Source organism: Mustela lutreola, chromosome 10 (assembly GCF_030435805.1).
Source record: "Mustela lutreola isolate mMusLut2 chromosome 10, mMusLut2.pri, whole genome shotgun sequence".
Lineage (NCBI taxonomy): Eukaryota > Metazoa > Chordata > Mammalia > Carnivora > Mustelidae > Mustela > Mustela lutreola.
The window spans coordinates 36,840,216-36,860,709 of NC_081299.1; the positions used below are offsets into that span (position 1 = coordinate 36,840,216).

Here is a 20,494-nt window from a genome sequence, read left to right on the forward strand (position 1 = left end):
GATTTTAGATCTTTCTTCTTTTCTAATATATTAATTCAAAGTTATAAAGTTCCCTCTATGATGAATTCACAGACCTGTGCCCCTGAAACAAATAATACATTTTATGTTAATTAAAAAAATAGAAAAATAAAGTTCCCTCTAAGTACTGCCTTCACTGTATTGCATAATTTTGATTAGTTGTATTTTAATTTTCATTTAGTTCAAAATATTTTAAAATTTTTCCCTTGATATTTCTTTGGCCCATGTGTTATTTAGAAATCTGTGGTTTACTCAATAACTATTTTGGAGTTTCCCAACTACCATTCTGTTATTGATTTCTACTCCATTGTGGTCTGAGAGCACACTGATATGATTTATGTTCTTTTAAAATTTAGGGTGTGTTTTATGGACCAAATGTGGTCTATCTTGGAGAATGTTCTCTGTTAGCTTGTAAAGGAAGTGTATTCTGCTGTTGTTGGATGATGTGTTCTATAGAAGTGAAATAGATCCAGTTGACTGAAGATATTGTTCAGTTCAACTATGTCCTTGCTGATTTTCTGACTATTGGATCTGTCCATTACTGACAGGGGAGTGTTGAAGTCTCCAACTATAAGAGTAGATTCATCTGTTTCTCCTTGGAGTCCTATTATTTTTTGCCTTACATGTTTGACACTCTGTTGCTCAGTGCATTCACATTTTTTTTAAAAAGATCGTATTTATTTATTCATTAGAGACACACAGAGAGAGGCAGAAGGAGAAGCAGGCTCCCCTCAGAGCAGAGAGCCTGATGCAGGACTGATGTGGAGCTCCATACCAGGACCCTAGGATCCTGACCTGAGTCAAAGGCAGATGCTTAACCGATGGAGCCACCCAGGCACCCAGGTGCTTTCACATTTTTTTTTTAATTCTTTTTTTTTTTTTTAAGATTTTATTTATTTATTTGACAGACAGAGATCACAAGTAGGCAGAGAGTCAGGCAGAAAGAGAGGAGGAAGCAGGCCCCTGGCTGAGCAGGGAGCCCGATGGGGGACTCGATCCCAGCACCTGGGATCATGACCTGAGCTGAAGGCAGAGGCCCAACCCACTGAGCCACCCAGGCGCCCCTGGGTGCTTTCACATTAAAGATTGTTGTCTTCTTGGAGAATTGACCCCTTTATAATTATGTAATGCCTTTTTTATTCCTAATAATTTTTTCCCTAATATTTTTCCTTGCTTTAAAATCTGTTCTATCTGAAGTTAATATAGCTACTCCAGCATGGCATATCTTACTCTATTCCTTTTCTGTTAATCTATATGTATCTTTGTATTTTAACATGGATTCTTTTAGACAACATATAATTGTTTTTTTTAATCCATCTGTTTTTTAATTGATGTATTTAATCACCTCTTGATATATTTGTATATATAGTCACCATATTTGTTACTTCTTATTATTCTTTTTTTTTCCTTTTCCTTTTTTGGTCTTCCACTCTTTTTCTGCTTTATCTTTTTTTTTTTTTCAAGATTTTATTTATTTATTTGACAGAGAGAGAAAGAAACCACAAGCAGGGGGAGTAGCAGGCAAAGGAAGAGGGAGAAACAGGCTCCCTGAGGAGCAGGGAGCCCAATGAGGGGCTCAATCCCAGGCAGTCGCTTAGCCAACTGAGCCACCCAGATGCCCCAACCTTGTCTGGTTTTAATTGTGTATTTTATATGATTACGTTTTTCTCCTCTCTTAGCAGATACATTTTACTTTTTTTTTAACCTTGTTTAGTGGTTGTCCTTGAGTGTGTAATATGTATTTAGAACTAATCCAAGCCCACTTTCAAATAATACTTGCAAGTACCTTATAACACGATATTCTCAGCTTCCAATTTTTCCCCATCCCTTATAACATTGCTGTAATTTATTTTACTTCCCCAAAAGCTATAAAACTGAATACATTGTTGTTATTATTAGTTTAAACAGATTGTTATCTGTTAGGTCAATTAAAAGTAGGTAAACAAAAAGTTTTATTTTATCTTCATTTATTCTTTCCTTAATGTTTTTCTTTCTCTATGTAGATCAGAGCTTCTCACTTATTTTGCAAAGCAGGTTTAATGGTGACAAATTTCCTCAATTTTTGTCTGAGAAAGTCTTTATTTCTCTTTCATTTTTAAGGATAATTTGGAAGAATTCAAGGCTGATGGGTTTTTCCTTTTAACACTTTAAATATTTTATTCTACTCTCTTCTTTGCCTGGTTTCTGAAGAAAAGTCGAGTGTAATTTTTATCACTGCCTTGCTATAGGTAAAGTGTTTTCTCCCCGTGATTTCTTTTAAGATTTTCTTTTTGTCTTTGATCTTCTGTAGTTTAAATAAAATGTGCATATTGACTTTTCGGTGTAGATTTTTTGATGTTTTCCTACTTAGTGTTCTATGCGTCTCTCGTACCTGTGATTTGTTGTCTATCATTAATTTTGGAAAGTTCTCAGTTGTTTGTTGTTTCATATACTAATTCCATTTCCTTTCTCTTCTTCTTCTCTTTGGTTCTTTGTTTTTCATTTTTCTGGTGGGGACCATTCCTTGATGATCTTCTCTATTTCTTCTATGGAAATTAGTCTAAGTTTTCTCTCTCTACTGGGTTCAACTCAGGTATACTGAATTTTCTGTTTCAGCTAGGTTTTAAAATTTATTTGGAGAGAAATACTAATCTCATTATGCTAAAAAAAAATTTCTCTGATCTTTAAAAAATAATTTCTCTGGGAGCTCCTGACTGACACTCAACTCTTGATCTCAGAATTGGAATTTCAAGCCCCATCTGGTGTAGAGACCACTTTAAAAAAAAATAAACAATTTAAAATTTTAAAAATCTCTCTGTATTAATAGTTAGTTTCCCTTTGTCATTTCTTACTTCATATATTTGTGCATTCTCCCTCTTTTCCTGATTAAATTAGCTAGTGTGTGCCTGTTATGGATTTTTTGGGAAGAGCCAAAATTTTTTTTTTTTTAGATTTTATTTATTTATTTGACAAAGAGAGATCACAAGTAGGCAGAGAGGCAGGCAGAGAGAGAGGAGGAAGCAGGCACCCTGCTGAGCAGAGAGCCCGATGTGGGACTCAATCCCAGGACCCTGAGATCATGACCTGAGCCGAAGGCAGCGGCTTAACCCACTGAGCCACCCAGGCGCCCCAAGAAGAGCCAAAATTTTGATTTATTAATTTGGTCTACTGTTTTTCTGTTTTCTACCAAACTAACTTTGCTATTTTCTTTATTTTTTGTACTCTCTGTTGGTTTATTTTGGTATTCTTTTTCTAGTTTTAAATTAGGATTTGATATATTTGCAGTAGTTCTCCCTCATCCATGGTTTTGCTTTCCATGATTTCAGTTACCCATGGGCAATTGTGGTCCAGAAGCAGATGATCCTTCTGATGTCTCATCAGAAAGTCAGTAGTAACCTAACTCTATGTCACATCGCTTGTATCTTTCCCTTCACTTCATCTCATCACATAGCTATTTTATCATCTCACATCATCACAAGAAGAAGGGTGATAGTACAATGAGTACTTTTGAAAAAGAGCAAGAGAACTTATTCACATAAATTTTATTACGGCATATTTTTATAATTGTTTTATTTTTTGTTGTCATTGCTAATCTCTTACTGTGCCTAATTTATAAGTTAAACTTTATCATAAGTATGTATATATAAGAAAAAAAAAACATATAGGGCTTGGTATTATCTGTGGCTTCAGGTATCCATTGGTGGTTTTGGTATATATCTCTGCAGGTAAGAGAGGACTACTGTATTTTATTCTTTCATTCTTTTCCTATTTTTTATTTGCTTTGTTAATCTATTTGTGTGTGTATTTGTATGTTTTTTCTTTTTTTATTGTGCTAAAATACACAAAAGGTAAACTTTACCATCTTAACCATATTTTATTTTTTAATCATTTTTTATTTTTTAAAAGATTTTGTTCTTTTATTTTTTTGACAGAGAGAGAGCACAGGCAGGCAGAGTGGCAGGGAGAGGCAGAGGGGAAAGCAGGCTCCCCACTAAGCAGAGAGCCCAGTGTGGGCTCAGTCCCAGGACCCTGGGATCATGACCTGAGCCAAAGGCAGACGCTTAACTGACTGAGCCACTCAGATGCCCCAACCATATTTTAGATGTACAGTTTGGTGGTATTAAATACACTTCCACTGTTGTACAGCCATCACCATCGATCCCCATAAACCTATTTGTCTTGTAAAACTATAATTCTATACCAGTTAAACAGTAACTCTCTATTCTCCCCTCCCCTCAGTCCCTCACAATCACCATTGTACTTTTTGTCTTTATGATTTGGGCTATTCTGAGTATCCTATAAATGGAATCTATGGGTATTCACCTTTTTGTAACTGGCTTATTTTGCTTAGCATGTCCTCAAGGTTTATCCATGCTGTAGCATATGTCAGAATTTCCTACTTTTTTAAGACTGAAAATATTCCATTCTATGCATATTCCATCACAGTTTGTTTATGCATTCATCCATCAATGGGCACTTGGGTTGCTTCCATATTTTAGCTTTTCTGAATAATGCTATTAGAAACATGCGTGTACAAATAACTCTTCAAGACTCTGCTTTCATTTCTTTTGAGGGTATATTCAGACATGGAATTGCTGGATCATATGATAATTCTATTTTTTTATTGTTTGAGGAGCTGCCATATTGTTTTCCACAGCAACGGTAGCATTTTGCATTCACACCGATAGCATGCAAGAGGTTCTGTTTTCTCCAAATTCTTGCCAACACTTGTTTTCTGGGGTTTTTGATAGTAGCAATCCTAATAAGTCCGAGGTGGTATCTTATTGTAGTTTTGATTTGCATTTCCCTAATAATTAGTGATGTTGAACATCTTTTCTGTTCATGTGCTAATTAGCCATTCATACGTCTTCTTTGGAGAAATGTCCTCTTAGGTCCTTTACCCATTTTTGAATCAGGTATTTTTGGTGTTGTATTCTAGGAGTTCTTCATATATTCTGGATATGAATCCCTTTTCAGACAGAAAATTCGCAAATATTTTCTCTCATTCTGTGGGTTGCCCTTTTACTCTATGGATACTGTTTGTAAATTTTCATGAAGTCATAATTTGCCTGCCTTTTCTTGTGTTACCTCTGTCTTGGGTGTCAGTGCAAGAAATTCTTACTAAATTCAGATTTTAAAGATTTTATTTATTTGTTTGACAGAGAAAGACACCGCAAGAGAGGGAACACAAGCAGGGGGAGTGGGAGCAAGAGAAGCAGGCTTCCTGTCAAGCAGGGAGCCTGATGACTCGATCCCAGGACCCTGGGACCATGACCCGAGCCAAAAGCAGACACTTAACAACTGAGCAACTCTGGTGCCCTCAATCTTGTGGCTTTTAACCCTATTTTTCTTTTTTTTTTTTTAAGATTTTATTTAATTATTTGACAGACAGAGATCACAAGTAGGCAGAGAGGCAGGCAGAGAGAGAGAGGAAGGGAAGCAGGCTCCCTGCTCAGCAGAGAGCCCGATGCGGGGCTCCATCCCAGGACCCTGAGACCATAACTTGAGCCTAAGGCAGAGGCTTAACCCACTGAGCCACCCAGGCACCCCAGTCCTATTTTTCTTTAAAGAATTTTATTGTTTGAGGGGCACCTGGGTGGCTCACTGGGTTAAGCCTCTGCCTTTGGCTCAGGTCATGATCCCAGGGTCCTGGGATCAAGCCCCACATCAGGCTCTCTGCTCAGTGGGGAGCCTGCTTCCTCCTCTCCCTCTCTCTGCCTGCCTCTCCGCCTCCTTGTGATCTCTGTCTGTCAAATAAAAAAAAATTTTTTTGAAGAATTTTATTGTTTGAGGTCTCATAATTAGGTCCTTGATCTATTCTGAGTTAATTTTCAAATATGGTATTAGCTAAGGTCTAACTTCATTCTTTTGTATGTAAATGTCCAGTTTTCCCAGAAACATTTGTTGAAAAGACTGTTCTTTACCCTATTGAATGGCTTTGGTATCCTTGTCGAAAATTATTTGACCATATATGTGAGGCTTTATTTCTGGGCTCTGTATTCCATTCTTGTATAGTATATGTCTATCTTTATGTTGATACCACACTCTTTTGATTACCATAGCTTTGTAGTAAGTTTTGAAATTAGGAAGAAATGTGAGTCCTTCAAGTTTTGTTCTTTTTCGGGATGGTTTTGACTCTTTGCAGTCCCTTGAGATTCCATAGAGTTTTAGAATGGCTTTTTATATTTCTGATTGCTGTGTATGTTTAAGGCTATGAATTTTCTTTTGTTTATTGATTATATCTCATGTATTTTGATAAGTAATGTTTTTTATTTTTTTTTTCAGAAATTCTTTAATTTCAATTTTTATATCCCTTTTACTCAATAAGTGTTTAATAGATGATTTATAAATTTCTAGGTGAAAAGCTGTCTTTTTTTTATTTTTTAAAAATTTCTAAATTTATTGTATTGCAATTAGAAAGTATTATCTGTAGTATTTCCATTTTACAGAACTTACTAATGTTTTCCTTGGTCTAATATGATCAAGTTCCATAAATGTTCCATGCACTTTTATGAAGAAGATAAATTCTCTATTATTGAGTATTTGTCTGATATTTTCACCCATATGTTCTGCCTTATTATTTTGTTTAGATCTTCTGTATCTTATTTTTGTCCACTTGACCTATCCTGTACTGGGAGTGGTATATTGAAGACTCCTATTATTAGTGTGATTCTACCTACTTTTCCTTGCATTTCCTATAGTTTCTGCTTTAAATAGGTACTGCTGTGTTATTTGGTGTATTTATATGTTCATAAATATTATTGTGATATCATGACTTTTTTTAAGATTGAATTTTTAAGTAATCTCTACATCCAATGTGGGGCTCAAACTAATAACCCTGAAATCAAGAGTCGCATGCTCTACCAACCAACCCAGTCAGGTGCCCTATGATATCCTGACTTTTAACATTAAAAACTGACCTTCATGGAATGCCTGGGTGGCTCAGTCAGTCAAGTATCTGCCTTCAGCTGAGGTCATGATCCCAGGGTCCTAGGATGCAGTTCCACATCAGGCTCCTTTCTCAGCAGGGAGCTTGCTTCTCCCTCTGCCTGCTGCTCTGTCTGCTTGTGCTCTCGCTCTCTCTCTCTGACAAATAAATAAATAAAATCTTAAATAAAATAAATAAATAATAAAAACTGGCCTCTTTTCTAGTGAGTTTTTGTTCAAATTCTATTTTGTTTGATATCAGGATTGCAGCCCCAATTTTCTTACTACTTTCATTTCCGGTATATCCTCGTCCATCCCTTTATTTGTAGATATCTTCAACTGCTTTGTTTTATGTGTTTTTCTTAGATGTAGCACATAGCTCTGTTTTGCTTTATGAGTCAATTTGAAAACATGTTTACTGTAGTAAACAAGTCATTCCCATTCTTATTTGTTGAAATGCCTGACATGTTTGGACTCAACACTGTCGTATTTTTATGATTTACTATGTGTATTATATTATAGTTACTGTATGCATTCATTTCCCAAAGGCTTCCTGAACAAATCACCATTCACTGGTTCTGGGTGAACATGAATTTTGGGGGGACATTATTCAACTCAGTACACTGTGTTCCTTTCTCTATGTGGTATGTCTTCTTTGCTCTTTTAAAATATATCTTGTGATATTTAAGAAAGTATATTTTTTCCTCTGGCTACCCTAGTGTTTAGTCCTTCTATAAATCCTTTTTCTTTGCCTTATTTACACTTTTGCTGTCTGGCTTGTCGTTTTTACTATGGTAAATACAGGTAACATTTACCATCTGAATCTTTTTAAAGTATACAGATTAGTGCCATCACCACCACCATTATTGTGCCATCACCACCACCATCCATCTCCAGAACTCATTTCACCTTGCAAAATTGAAATTCCATATATAGTAAATGGCAATCCCTCTTTATACTCTTTTCTCGGGCCCTGGAAACCACCATTCCACTTTTTTCATCTACAAATTTGACTGCGTATTCTATCATACAGTATTTGTCGTTTGTGTCGGGTTCGTTGATGGTTTGTCAGCTTTTAGTAATTCCCTTTTATTTTCATTTATTACCTATACAATTATTAGTGTTCTTTTTTTTTTTTTTCGAACTTCAGAGATGTATTAATCTGTGTAAACCCCAGCACAATACCCCAATGCGATTTCACGCGTTTAGAGGAGAAATACTTCTTGGATAAGTGGAAAATTGTGAGAATGGCTTCTGGAAGGCTTTCATTCTGAACAGCTTTATATTGAAACACTTCATTTAGAAGTCTGCATCTTCTTTCTTCAGTTTGCTGTGATCTACATTCACTGAGCCAAACGTGTATTAATCATGGGGGTCCAATTTTTTCAAGATCTGGAATATTCTTATCCCCACTGACATCTGGATTGAGCAACGCCAAGTGAATCTCCAGTGCCTCCCACTCCAATAAATATAAGGACGAGAATCAAGCTCAGATGCTTCTTGGTCTGACTGAGGATCTGGAGTAACATGGTTGCAGCAGAGGCCTCAGGTCCAGAGGGAAAAAAGATCAAATGTGCAAGGCCCCCAACAATTAGTGGTTATTCTACTTTCCCCTTTCTCCCTCCCTTCTCCTATTTTTAGTTGAATTATTTTCACTCTTGGTGTTTATGTGATATTCTTCTGTCCATGTGCCAATGCTTATTTTAGTCTGAGATTTAGAATTCCATCTATGAATTGCATGCCTCAGTTCTTTAATGAAGTTTTCCTAGTCATCTCATGGTTGGATGAAGCTCAGTCACTAGATACCTCAGGATGGGCTCATGAGCATAGTATTGTCTGAGTTCATGGAAGTTTATACCTGTTCTTTGGTAGACTTCATACTTGCTTGAATGACAGTTTTCCTAGATATAAAATATTTACTACTACTTTGTTTCCTTGAGTTTCTTGAAAATGCTCTAATCTTTTCCCAATGCAGGGTTTGAACTCACAACCTTGAGATCAAGACCTGAGCCAAAATCAAGAGTCATGGGACACCTGGGTGGTTCAGTGGGTTAAAGCCTCTGCCTTCGGCTCAGGTCATGATCCCAGGATCCTGGGATCGGGCCCCACATCGGGCTCTCTGCTTAGCAGGGAGCCTGCTTCCCCCTCCCTCTCTCTCTGCCTGCCTCTCTGCCTACTTGTGATCTCTGTCTGTCAAATAAATAAATAAAAATCTTTAGAAACAAACAAACAAAAAAAAAAAAAATCAAGAGTCAGACACTTAACTAACTGAGCCACCCAGGCATCCTGAAAATGCTCTAATCTTGCTTTGATTTCTTTATTGTTCTTGAGGAGTATGATGCTGCCTTAATTTTCTTACCCTTGGAAGTCATTTGGTCTTTTTGTTTGGAGTCTCTGAGGATTTTCTTTTCTCTGTCTTCAATATTGAGTAGTTTTACTAGGGTATATATTGGTATTGGTTATTCTAACTTTTCTAACTGTTCTAACTTTTCCAAAGATAGGGTTGGCCTCTTAAGGTGTACATTTAAATTTTGTTTCACTTCCAGAAAGTTTTCTTGAATTACAGTTTTAGTATTCTGTTTCGTATTTCTGTGGGGTTCTCTTTTAAGCCCCTTCAGTTATACAGAAGGTATAACTAATTTTTCTTTGCCTGTCTTCCATTTCATTTTATAACTTTTCCATGAAAATGAGATATTAGACTGAGAAAGAAAAGAATGTTTGACCATTTGCACCTGCATTTGAGACCATCTTTATTATATCGCCTGCCTACTTGTATAAAGACTATTCCAAATGTATTGTGTTTCTTTGATCAAAGTTTGTCATTTGATGGGAGAACAAACATCTGCAAAAATTAAATCTATTGAAATACAATGTACCCATTCTGAGATCAGCAAATTAGGTATGATTTGAAGCTACTTGTAGGCCATGGCTTGCTCTGTAATAATTTTACTTTAACCTTGCTGTCACTTTGCTAATCGGGAATTGTTATTCTGTCCCAGAAAACCTAATCCAGGATAGAAAGAAATTCCTGAAAGATGAAAAGAAGCATGGTAGTACTCAGAAGCAGAAGTACCAGGATTTTCTGGATGTTATACTTTCTGCCCAGGTAAATTTTTCAAATGTCTGAGGCTGCTCATATATGTAGTTAATTGTGCAGGTGAATGGATAAGTGAGGTGGAGGGAAGACAAGAGGAAAATTGATCAGCTAAATTTAACAATACTTTCGAACTGATGGGTTGGATCCATGCGGTTTCAGGTGAAGATAGAAGTCTGTAATTCTGTCACTAGAAGGAGTCGGACAAGACTACATTTTTTACTAATTAGACAGGACTTGGTGATTACTGCAAAGATACATGGCAGTGTAGGGAAGCACAGGAAAATGGGTCATAGCGTAAGTTGGTAAAATGATGAGGAGGAGGTGCTGGGGAATCTGCATAAATCTGGCAGGATGAATCAAGGAGCTCTTTGCAAGGCCTGCTTTCCTTATCTAATGTTGGTTCTCCTTTTTACTCTGGTCAAAGTGTGATTCCTACTATGTATTTGTTGAACTGACTTAAAATTGAAACTCTCGTATGAAACTCTAGTGGTCCCCCCCCAAGCCATTATCTTGGTTGGGGCTGCAGATATCTATAAACTGACATTGTAGAAACATCTCTCTACTATACCTTCCAGGCTGAAAATGGCAACAGCTTCTCAGATACTGACCTAAGGTCTGAGGTGAACACACTGATGTTGGCAGGGCACGACACCACAGCAGGGAGCATTTCCTGGCTCCTCTACTACCTGGCTCTGAACCCTGAGCATCAAGAGAGATGCCGGGAGGAGATCAGGGGCATCCTGGGGGACAGGTCTTCTATCACCTGGTAAGATCTGCATTCTTAAACATTTCATCTTGCTTCCCCTCCATGTGTTTTGCTTTATTCTCTCCTCTGGTACCTTGGTGACCATTGTGCTTCAAGATATGTACCTGTAGAAACAGAACAGGCAGGCTACTATTCTGCCTGTTTTCTAGAGAGACCAAAATTATCCCTCTATCTTTGCCAAAGAAGTTCACTCATCCGTAAGTTAGCTGCTTCATTGTTTTTCTAATCAGTGGTGTGTAATGTCCCATTTCTTTCACCTGGCTGGGTACGCTGGAAAAGGGGAATTGATCCCTAGACTTGCATTCAGAGTTTGAATGGTAAGACTCAGGTGCGTCTCCTCTCTGAGACCCCAGCAAGCACCCATATCATTTAAGCTCCTATTGTAGTCATTCCCTCCCATCTCCTTGTTTACTCCTCAGGACTGGCTCAAACTTTGAACATAGTACTAAAGGATACACACTGTAGTTAAGTACAGTGATTATGGACTGAGAACATTCTAAGTACTGAGGCACTTCAGAAATGTGCCACATTTGGTGTAGATCCTGCTCTCAATGAACTTACACCCTGGGACAGGAGACCGCCCTCCGTATGAATAATTGCCATATAACCTGGTAAGGGTAGCGAGAGAGAGATGCGCTGGCTACTATAGAAAATCAGAAGACAGGCACCTGACCTGGTTTTGGGGACCCAAGGGGACTTCTTGGGAGAACTGATGCCCCAGCTGCCTCTTATAGGATGAGTTAGCCAGGTAGAAAATGTCAACACCATTTTGAAAGACTTTGAAATTATCTGGCTGTTCAAACAGTGCCCAGGTTATGGATTTGCCCTTGAGACACACTGTCTGACAGAAAAACAAACACATCTCTGATTCAAAACACATTCTTTACCCTAGGTAGATATTTCACTTACCATTGCTTTGATGGCCAAAGGGACAGAAAGATAGAAAGCATAAGGACTATCTAGCCCCAGGAGTAGGGAGGATACACCATATTTCAAATGGAAAGGTCAGCTCAGTTAGAATATTTGCAAGGGAAATTTGGATTTATATAGCTATGGTAGAGCTCCTAATTTTTATAAGGAAGTAATAGTTATTTCCTATCATAAACTAAAGGTTTAATCTGTATAGCACAAAATATAGTGTTGATTAGTCATTTTTTATTCATTGATTAACATTAATTGGATATTTAACCTGTTTAGGGTGTATATGTATACAACCCCAATATTGGCCTTTCTCATTCTTGTCTGGCGTATGTGAAATGTAAAAACAATAAAGAAATCTTTGCCAGGTGAGAAAACAAAGTCTAAAGGATCTACTAAGTATGACTTATTTTAATGAGAGAAGGAAAAATAATTTTATATAAAATAAATTTTTATTCCATAATATGGCCCTCTACTCACATTTAATGAAATGTGTACATAGTATGCTGAAAATTTATAATTCTTTAAGACAGACAATAAAGCCACATTGCAAGGAGCAATTTCTGAAAAAACTGGCAAGTTGTTCAACGTCTCCATTTGACTTGTCAGCCGTTTCGGCATTGGGTTAAAATTCCTCTCTTTGGGGCACCTGGGTGGCTCAGTGGGTTAAGCCTCTGCCTTCGGCCCAGGTCATGATCCCAAGGTCCTGGGATCGAGCCCCGCGTCGGGCTCTCTGCTCAGCAGGGAGCCTGCTTCCCTTCCTCTCTCTCTGCCTGCGTCTCTGCCTACTTGTGATCTCTGTCTGTCAAATAAATAAATAAAATCTTAAAAAAAAATTTTTTTAATTCCTCTCTTCTTCTTGCACCAGGGCTAAGATGGACAACATTGTGTTTCTAAAATATGCAAAGTGCCAGACTAAGCAGAATTACCTTTTTTATTCTGAGCTTGAGGAGGAAAAAGCTCAAAATGAAAATTTCACACTGCTGAATGGTCAGAGCCTGCATTCAAAATAAGTAATTAGAAAAGCAAACAGAAATAGAATAAAGCAAATATACTGAATATATGCAGTCATTTTATGACTAGCTGATTGGCTAGGATTAAAAAAACAAAACAAAACTTCATTCTTCTCCCTCTGATATTTCAGCCTTGTGTGAGACAAGTTCTTTTCATCTCTGGGGTGAAATCTTGAGTGAATCTCATAGAGTCCCCATCAAAAGAGCAGTCTCATTTCAGTAATGAAGCTGTCTGGTCCAGTGGAATAATGAAAAGTACAAATTCATATCCACTTGTATCCTCTCCCTCCATCCCAGATCAGCATTTCTTTGGGTCTGGAAGCCAGTGATGGGTGAGGGGTTTGTGGTTGGCTTTATTTTACTGACCAGTTCCTCCCCAACCCAGTAGCTTCTGTTTCTGACCCTTCCAAAAGTGGTCCCAGGAGGGAGCCAGGAGGAGAAAGGGGTTGGTCCTATGGTGATTTGCCCTCTGAGCTGGGTGGCTAGTGAGTGCTTCCTTTCACTCACAATGGGTACATCTGTGAGTCTCTTGGAGATTCCCTCACTGGACCTTTGCCATGGTGATTCACGGGGCAATGAGGGAATTCTTATCCTCAGAATTCCTTTCAAACTGGTTCTGAAGCTCTGACTCTTGCCAATTTATTGGCCCATAGAGCATACTGGAGTACTCCCGACTTGTTTGTCGCTGTTGCTCTCCCCCAACTCCCTCTCTGTTCTGAATCACAGACCTCTGTGATCTATCAGTCCTCTGTTTCCCAAACTCAGGGGATACATGTCAGATCATCAAAGTGACCCAAGGAGCCCCTCTTTGCCTAACATGGTTGGGAGACTCTCCTCTATTCTCCACAGCATTCGGGCATTCCAACAATGCTCTTTAAAGGATATATTTTTTTTATTCTCAAAACTCTTAAGCCCTCTCTCTTCAGTCCTCAGTCATTCTTTCTACATTCTTGACTTACATGGTGAGCTAAGAGTTGCAAAACAGGTTTCAGAAATCTCCCTACCAAATCCTTTACCGGTAGATAAGCATCTCACTTTATAATGGACACTTGTTTGGTCCCCTCTTCCTCTGGAACCTCAGCTGATCCTGAGGCAGAGTCTCACATTCTCACAGAGTCTCACATTACATAAGCCAATTGCAAAATAACTTTAACCTAGAGATGATATTTACCAGGACCAAACACCAAAGAGGAAAAAAACATCATTATTTACAAACTAGATATGGAGACTGAGTTCCCTCCCTTCCTTCCCTTGTCCTCACAGGGACCAGCTGGGTGAAATGTCATACACTACAATGTGCATCAAGGAGTCACTCCGACTGGCGCCTCCAGTCCCATCCATTTCCAGAGAGCTCAGCAAGCCTATTACCTTCCCAGATGGACGCTCCCTGCCTGCAGGTCTTTGCATTCTTTTCTTAAGCAGTTCCTAGAGACAAGGGGATCCTAGCGACCACAGCGACAAAGACTGGCCTCAACAATCCTCAACTCTTAGAGGAGTCAAAAGACAAACCTAAGGAAGTCTGGCTTAGGGTGGGTGCCTACCAAGACCTCAGTGGGTAATTCTTTGATCAGATGTGGTTTCCAGACTTTCCCAAAACACATAGCAATTTGCAGAGAAGCTCTGTCCAGAACCTGGGTGGCTAGAATCCCAACTCAGGGTTTCTTCATTCACAGGGCATTGTTTCTAAAATAATCTTTGTTTGGCTTAGTTTGAGACCCAGGTGAGACTTCATGGGAGATGAGCATCATTATACTTATCTAGAAGACCCAAGGTGGGGTCTTTGACGTTATTATCATCAAAATATTACTCTTATAAGTGTGCAGCACTTAATAGTTAACATGGAACCTTCAAACACATTATCTCATTTTCCTGCCCTTGAAACATGATCTTAACAGACATTTATATGGGGCTTCTCAGTTTACAAAGCACTTTGAAAGCACACTACACACATGGTATAGCCAAAAATTCACTGGAGACCCCAATGTGCAGATGAGCAGAATTAAAACTTGCATAGAGGCCCCACACCTCACCCAGTGTTCTTCATAGCACAGGTCTCTGAGCAGGGCGAGTGGAAGGCAGAAGGGTATCACATGAGATAGCCTTCACATGTCTGCTTTGGTGTTCTGTTAACTCTTGCCATTGGAAACAAGCTGACAGGATTGCTTGTAGCAAATACCAACAGCCTGTCACTGTGACTTTGTTGACAGATCCAGAATTAACTTACCAGAATTTTTTATGGTAATCAAATAATCTTCAAAATCTCTCTCCTCTTCTTTTTTTTTAACTTTTTATTTTTTATTAACATATAATGTATTATTAACCCCAGGGGTACAGGTCTGTGAATCACCATTTACACACTTCACCTTCCCCAATGTCCATAACCCCACTTCCCTCTCCCTACCCTCTCCTCTTCTTTTTTGATCCCCAAACCATGTGGATACTTGCCAAAATTTCCTCCCTTCCACTTACGAACAGAACCAAAAGAAACTTGTCATTGGACCTACATGATGGAATTATGGTTCTGTTCTTCTGGACCCAAACTATCTCTGGTGAGTGCTATATTGTCCATTAACAGATATCATTCTGACATGATACCAACAGCTCCTGAAGATAGAATCAGGTATTAAATAAGTCATTGTTTTGAAAACTAAGGTGTCATTCAAGCCTCATCTTCCCATGGGTCCTTGACTGCTGACATCAGCTATGGCACACAAAACTCTACCAGGAGCTAGCTCATTCCCTTCAAGAAGAAAATTCTTATTGAAGAGTGGTGTAACAGTAGCTCTACCTCAACTTGTTCTACATCCTGTAGTCTTTTTTGTTTCTTTCCTTTCACAGGAATAACTGTGGTTCTCAACATTTGGGGCCTTCACCATAATCCTGCCATCTGGGAAAATCCAAAGGTATGACTGTCTTACATGTAAATACTTCAAAAACAAATGATGTGCAAGTAACTTTTTGTTAGCACAATGGGGATGTGGCAAATGACACAAAGCAAATAAAATAAACATAAAGACCAAAAATGTTCAGCTTTCCTCTTAAAGAAAAAACCTGTCCCCTCCCCCTATTCCTACTTTATGTTTGCTTTGAATGAACAGATGGACATAATGCCACATAATCTGCTTCCAAGCGCAATCTGTACTGCAGTCCATTTACTTAGCGAGCTCCGCCAAGCACTCACCTAGACATCTGCAAGAGTGTAGACTATCCATGTAGCCAGGCAGGCAACTCAAACTCTCTTCTGCTGGATGGAACCATGGGAATTCTGGCAGAAGACTGATGACACCCTCAAGTTGGGCACTTTGAGGAGAGTTTTATAAAGAAACTATTTACAAAGGTTTGGTAGGGTTTGTGAAAGCAACATGGAGCATACAACTGTTGAAGGGCTTCCCACCTCTGGTGAGGGTTACAATGATAGGAGAGAGATTGCTATGCTGGAAAAGATCCTGGGCAGGAGTTAGGCCTTCAGTAGAGCAGTCAGGCTCAGGAAGCTTGGTAGGGTGAGGTCCGGGGAATAAATAACCCAAAAGCTCTCCCCACCCACCTTCCAGATCACCAATGTCTTTTATCAGCCAAACCCAATAGAAAACTATATGGCTCCGCTTCTTGGAGCCTAGAGCATAGCAGGAAAGAGAGAAGAGAGGATCTAGAGAGTTAAGAAGACACGTAGCTAACCATAGTGCTTGATTCAATGTTCTTAAACTCTAAATACTCATAACACCCACAGATATTTCCTTTCACATAAGTGGCTAGGGTTTAAGATATCTTATGTGTAACATGAAGTGGACTGCATGTCTCAGTTACAGTTGATCACGTAATCCCTTTGGCTAGACTTCTAAGTAGGTGCGTTCTTTTTTTAATGTTGAAATTAATTTTGAGTATAGTTGACATGCAATGTTCCATTAGTTTCGGGGGCACAACTTCGTGATTTGACAAGCTGATACCTGATGCTATGCTCACCCCAAGCGTGACCATCACTTGTTCCATTCCATCGCTATAACAGTGTAATTGATGATATTCCTTATGCTGTGCCTTTTACTCCTGTGACTTATTCATTCCATAACTGGAAGCCTGTATCTCCCTCTCCCCTTCACCGACTTTGTCCAACCCCCTACAATCATCAGTTTGTTCTCTGTATTTATAGGTCTAATTCTGCTTTGTGTTTGTTTATGCACTTGGTTTTTTCCTTTTTTTTTTAGATTCGTCTTATGAGTGGACTCATACAGTATTTGTCTTTTTCAGTCTAACTTATTTCACTTACCATAATAGCTTCTAAGTCCATCCACGTTATTTGAAATGGTATGATCTCAAGCTTTTTGTGGCTGTGTAATATTCCATTCTATCCACCACATTTTCCTTATCCATTCTTTTTTTTTTTTTAAAGATTTTATTTAATTATTTGACAGAGAGAGATCACAAGCAGGCAGAGAGGCAGGCAGAGAGAGATGAAGGGAAGCAGGCCCCCTGCTGAGCAGAGAGCCCCATGCGGGACTTGATCCCAGGACCCCGGGATCATGACCTGAGCCGAAGGCAGTGGCTTAACCCACTGAGCCACCCAGGCGCCCCTCCTTATCCATTCTTTAATTGATGACGCTTAGGTTGCTTCCATATCTTCGCTATTATAAGTGAGTGCTACAATAAATTAGGGATGTATATATCTTCTCAAATTAGTGTTTTCATTTTCTTTGGATAAATTAAGTAAGTGCATTCTTACCACCAAAGTGAAAATAATATCACTGACCCTAACATTTCTGCTTTCTCCATACTTGGTCTCGGTAGCATATTAGTCTACTGGGAGACCAAACAAGGGCTGCAGGTCTAGAATTGCCCTGTCCAATGTGGTAGCTATTCACCACATTTGGTTATTGAGCACTTAAATTGTGGCTAATCAGAAATGAGACATGCTGGGAATGTAAAATACACACTGGCATTAGAGGACATAGTACAAAAATGTGAAATATTACCTTAATAATTATTATATTTAGCACATGTTGGAATGATAATTTTTTTCAAAATAAATTCTATTATTCAAATTATTTTCACGTTTTAAAAAATTTGACTACCTGGGACACCTAGGTGGCTCAGTCAGTTAAGCATCTGCTTTTGATTTGGGTCATGATCCCAGTGTGCTGGGATCCAGTCCCGCCTCAGACTCCTTGCTCAGTGAGCAGTCTGCTTCTCCCTCTGCCTCTTTCTTTCTTGTGCTCTCTCCCTCTCTGTTTTTCTCTCTGACAAATAAATGAAATAAAATAATAAAAATGTGGCTACCAGAACACATATGAGCCACATATGTGGCTCATCATGTATTTCTGTTGATTTGTGCTAAGTAGTAGCTTAAGAAATGCACTAATGGTGTTTGGGGGATGGTGGTGGGATTGCACTGTCATTTTAGGTCTTTGACCCCTTGAGGTTCTCCCAGGAGAATTCTGATCAGAGACACCCCCACTCCTTCTTACCATTCTCAGCTGGACCAAGGTAAGGACAATTTGAAGTTGTTAAAAATGCACAGAAATGTTTACTTGGAAACAGCACTCTTCCTTTGGTAACTCAACTCCATATATTCTCCAATGGAGTCCTATCTTCTCACCAGATTATGAGGTAGATCATGGTACTTATCTGAGCTCCTGAAAAGACCAGTTAGTTTCACAAAGGGCAAGGCCCTTCTCTGTCACATCCTATACAGCCATGCCTCAGAAAGTTACCCTACAATGCAGACTTGCTCATAAGCCATGCAGGCCACCCCACAATGCAAGAGAAACAATTGTTTTTCCCCTCAATTTCAAATTTATTGAGGTATAGTTGACAAACACAATTGTAAGGTATTTAAAACCTACAACATGGTGATTCACCTCTGCATACATTGTGAAAAGGTTCTTCCCCTTCACCAATTTCTCTCTTTGTGTGTGCGTGAGGATATTTAAGTTCTACTTTATTAGCAAATTGCAATCACACATTACAGTGTTACCAACTATAGTCACCACATTTTATACTACATCCTCACAGGAGAAACAATTCTATAAGCATCTCCAAGTGTCACCTTCTTTAGGGAGGGCATCACATTACAGCCTCTCGGTTCATGTTCTTGCAGGAGGTAAGAGAAGTTCAAAACTCTCCTTGACGTTTAGTGTGAAAATGCTGCTTTACTGTGAACAGTAGATTTATTATTCTAGCACCTTAACAAAAGAGTCAGAAACAAATACCATTTCCTCAAGGTCTCTCTTTCTTTCCCTTGGTGTCTGCAGGAATTGTATTGGGCAGCATTTTGCCATGATTGAGCTAAAGGTGGCCATTGCCTTGATTCTACTCCACTTCAAGGTGGCTCCAGACCCCACCAGACCTCTTGTCTTCTTGCACCAGATGGTCCTCAAAGCCAAGAACGGGGTCCACTTACACCTGAAGAAACTCCCCTAATGTTACAGCCCAGGGTACAATGATTATATATGTATTTAAAGTTAAATTACAGCTCTTGGGCCAAGAAAATGAAGAGAAATCAAAATATGGTGGGAGGGTTAGGGGTACGTGGGATGGGGGTCTTTGTGTAACTGTACATTACCCAAAACCATTTCTAGGTGATATCCTGTGTCACCCAGATCTGTTTCTGTATGATTTGGGGAGATTTTCCAGTCATTTCTGTTGTTAATGCTACATACCAAGAATTTTCCTAGGTGACTTCCATATATTTTCTGTTGCTTTTTAAAATAGTCTTTGGAATTATACAAGTAATACGTGCATGTATGCTCACAGTAAAAAATATCCAACATTCAAAAAGCATGCAGAGTAAAAAGTACAAATCCCACATCACATACCCTACACCTCTCTGCCCTGACCAAACCTACTCATTTTCCTAAAAACAGAATAGTTTTGTGTTAATTTTTTCAGAACGTTTCATATACATTTCATATATACATATGTATATATGTATTCTTACAGATGGGATCATATCCATAGTATTCTTGCTTTTTCACTATAAAAAATACATCTTATTCCTAATCATGGATTCATGATATTTTATAATATGAATGTATTATAATTCATTGAACTATTTTCTTATTATTGGATATTTAAATTATTTATGGTTTAAAGACATGCTTATTGGCCACTTGTATTTATTTTGTTGTCTGTGACTCATACATCATTTATGCTGCTTTTCCTATGGAGTTCTACATGAGTTCTCTAATATTGTGGATGATAGTCCTTGACTGTAACATTTCTTTATAACTTTCCCCATTATTCTACTTTTATAAAACTGTATGGTGTCTGTTAGCATACAGAACTTCTAAATTTTCATGAAATAAGGTAAATAAACTTTTTTTTTATGGTTTCTGGGTTTCAATCTTGAATAAGAAAACCTCCATTTTGAAAATTATCTAGGTATTCTACATAGTTTCCTGGTGCTAACAACTCTTGTGAAGCCTGAGCAGGGATTTTTTAATAATTTCCAAATATTAATAATAATAATAATTATTATTATTATTTCCAGATTCATTACTCATTTGATTACATGTCCACTACATGTCAGATATTGTGATAATCATTCAGTGAATGAACAGGACCCTGCCCTCATGGAGCTGGTATCCTAAGCAGACAAATAATTACAATTTTCACTAAGTGCCTTGAAGGAAGTGAATGGGCTGAGCTAGACAGTAATGAAGGGGAGCTTACTTTAGACTGGGTTGTCTAGAAAATCTTAAGAAAGGGATATGTAAGTTGAGATCTCAAAGGAGAGAAGCTACACCTCTTAGACGCCCCCTAGTGGCAAAATTATGGCAATTCGCT

At 38.4% G+C, this 20,494-nt stretch overlaps 1 protein-coding gene and 1 pseudogene across 1 annotated transcript in view; one reads left to right on the forward strand and one right to left on the reverse strand.

The window, feature by feature from the left end:
• The window catches only part of LOC131809735 (cytochrome P450 4X1-like), a 45,761-nt gene extending 25,722 nt beyond the window's left edge, over positions 1–20,039 (forward strand). Inside the window, exons 7-12 of the mRNA XM_059137072.1 lie at positions 9,924–10,030; positions 10,597–10,787; positions 13,982–14,115; positions 15,557–15,621; positions 18,111–18,193; positions 18,961–20,039. Coding sequence (XP_058993055.1) covers positions 9,924–10,030; positions 10,597–10,787; positions 13,982–14,115; positions 15,557–15,621; positions 18,111–18,193; positions 18,961–19,129 — 749 coding nt within the window. The 3' untranslated portion in view covers positions 19,130–20,039. The remainder of the gene's footprint in view (positions 1–9,923; positions 10,031–10,596; positions 10,788–13,981; positions 14,116–15,556; positions 15,622–18,110; positions 18,194–18,960) is intronic.
• LOC131809736 (cytochrome c oxidase subunit NDUFA4-like) lies at positions 8,224–8,453 on the reverse strand (annotated as a pseudogene).
• Positions 20,040–20,494: the final 455 nt, after the last annotated feature.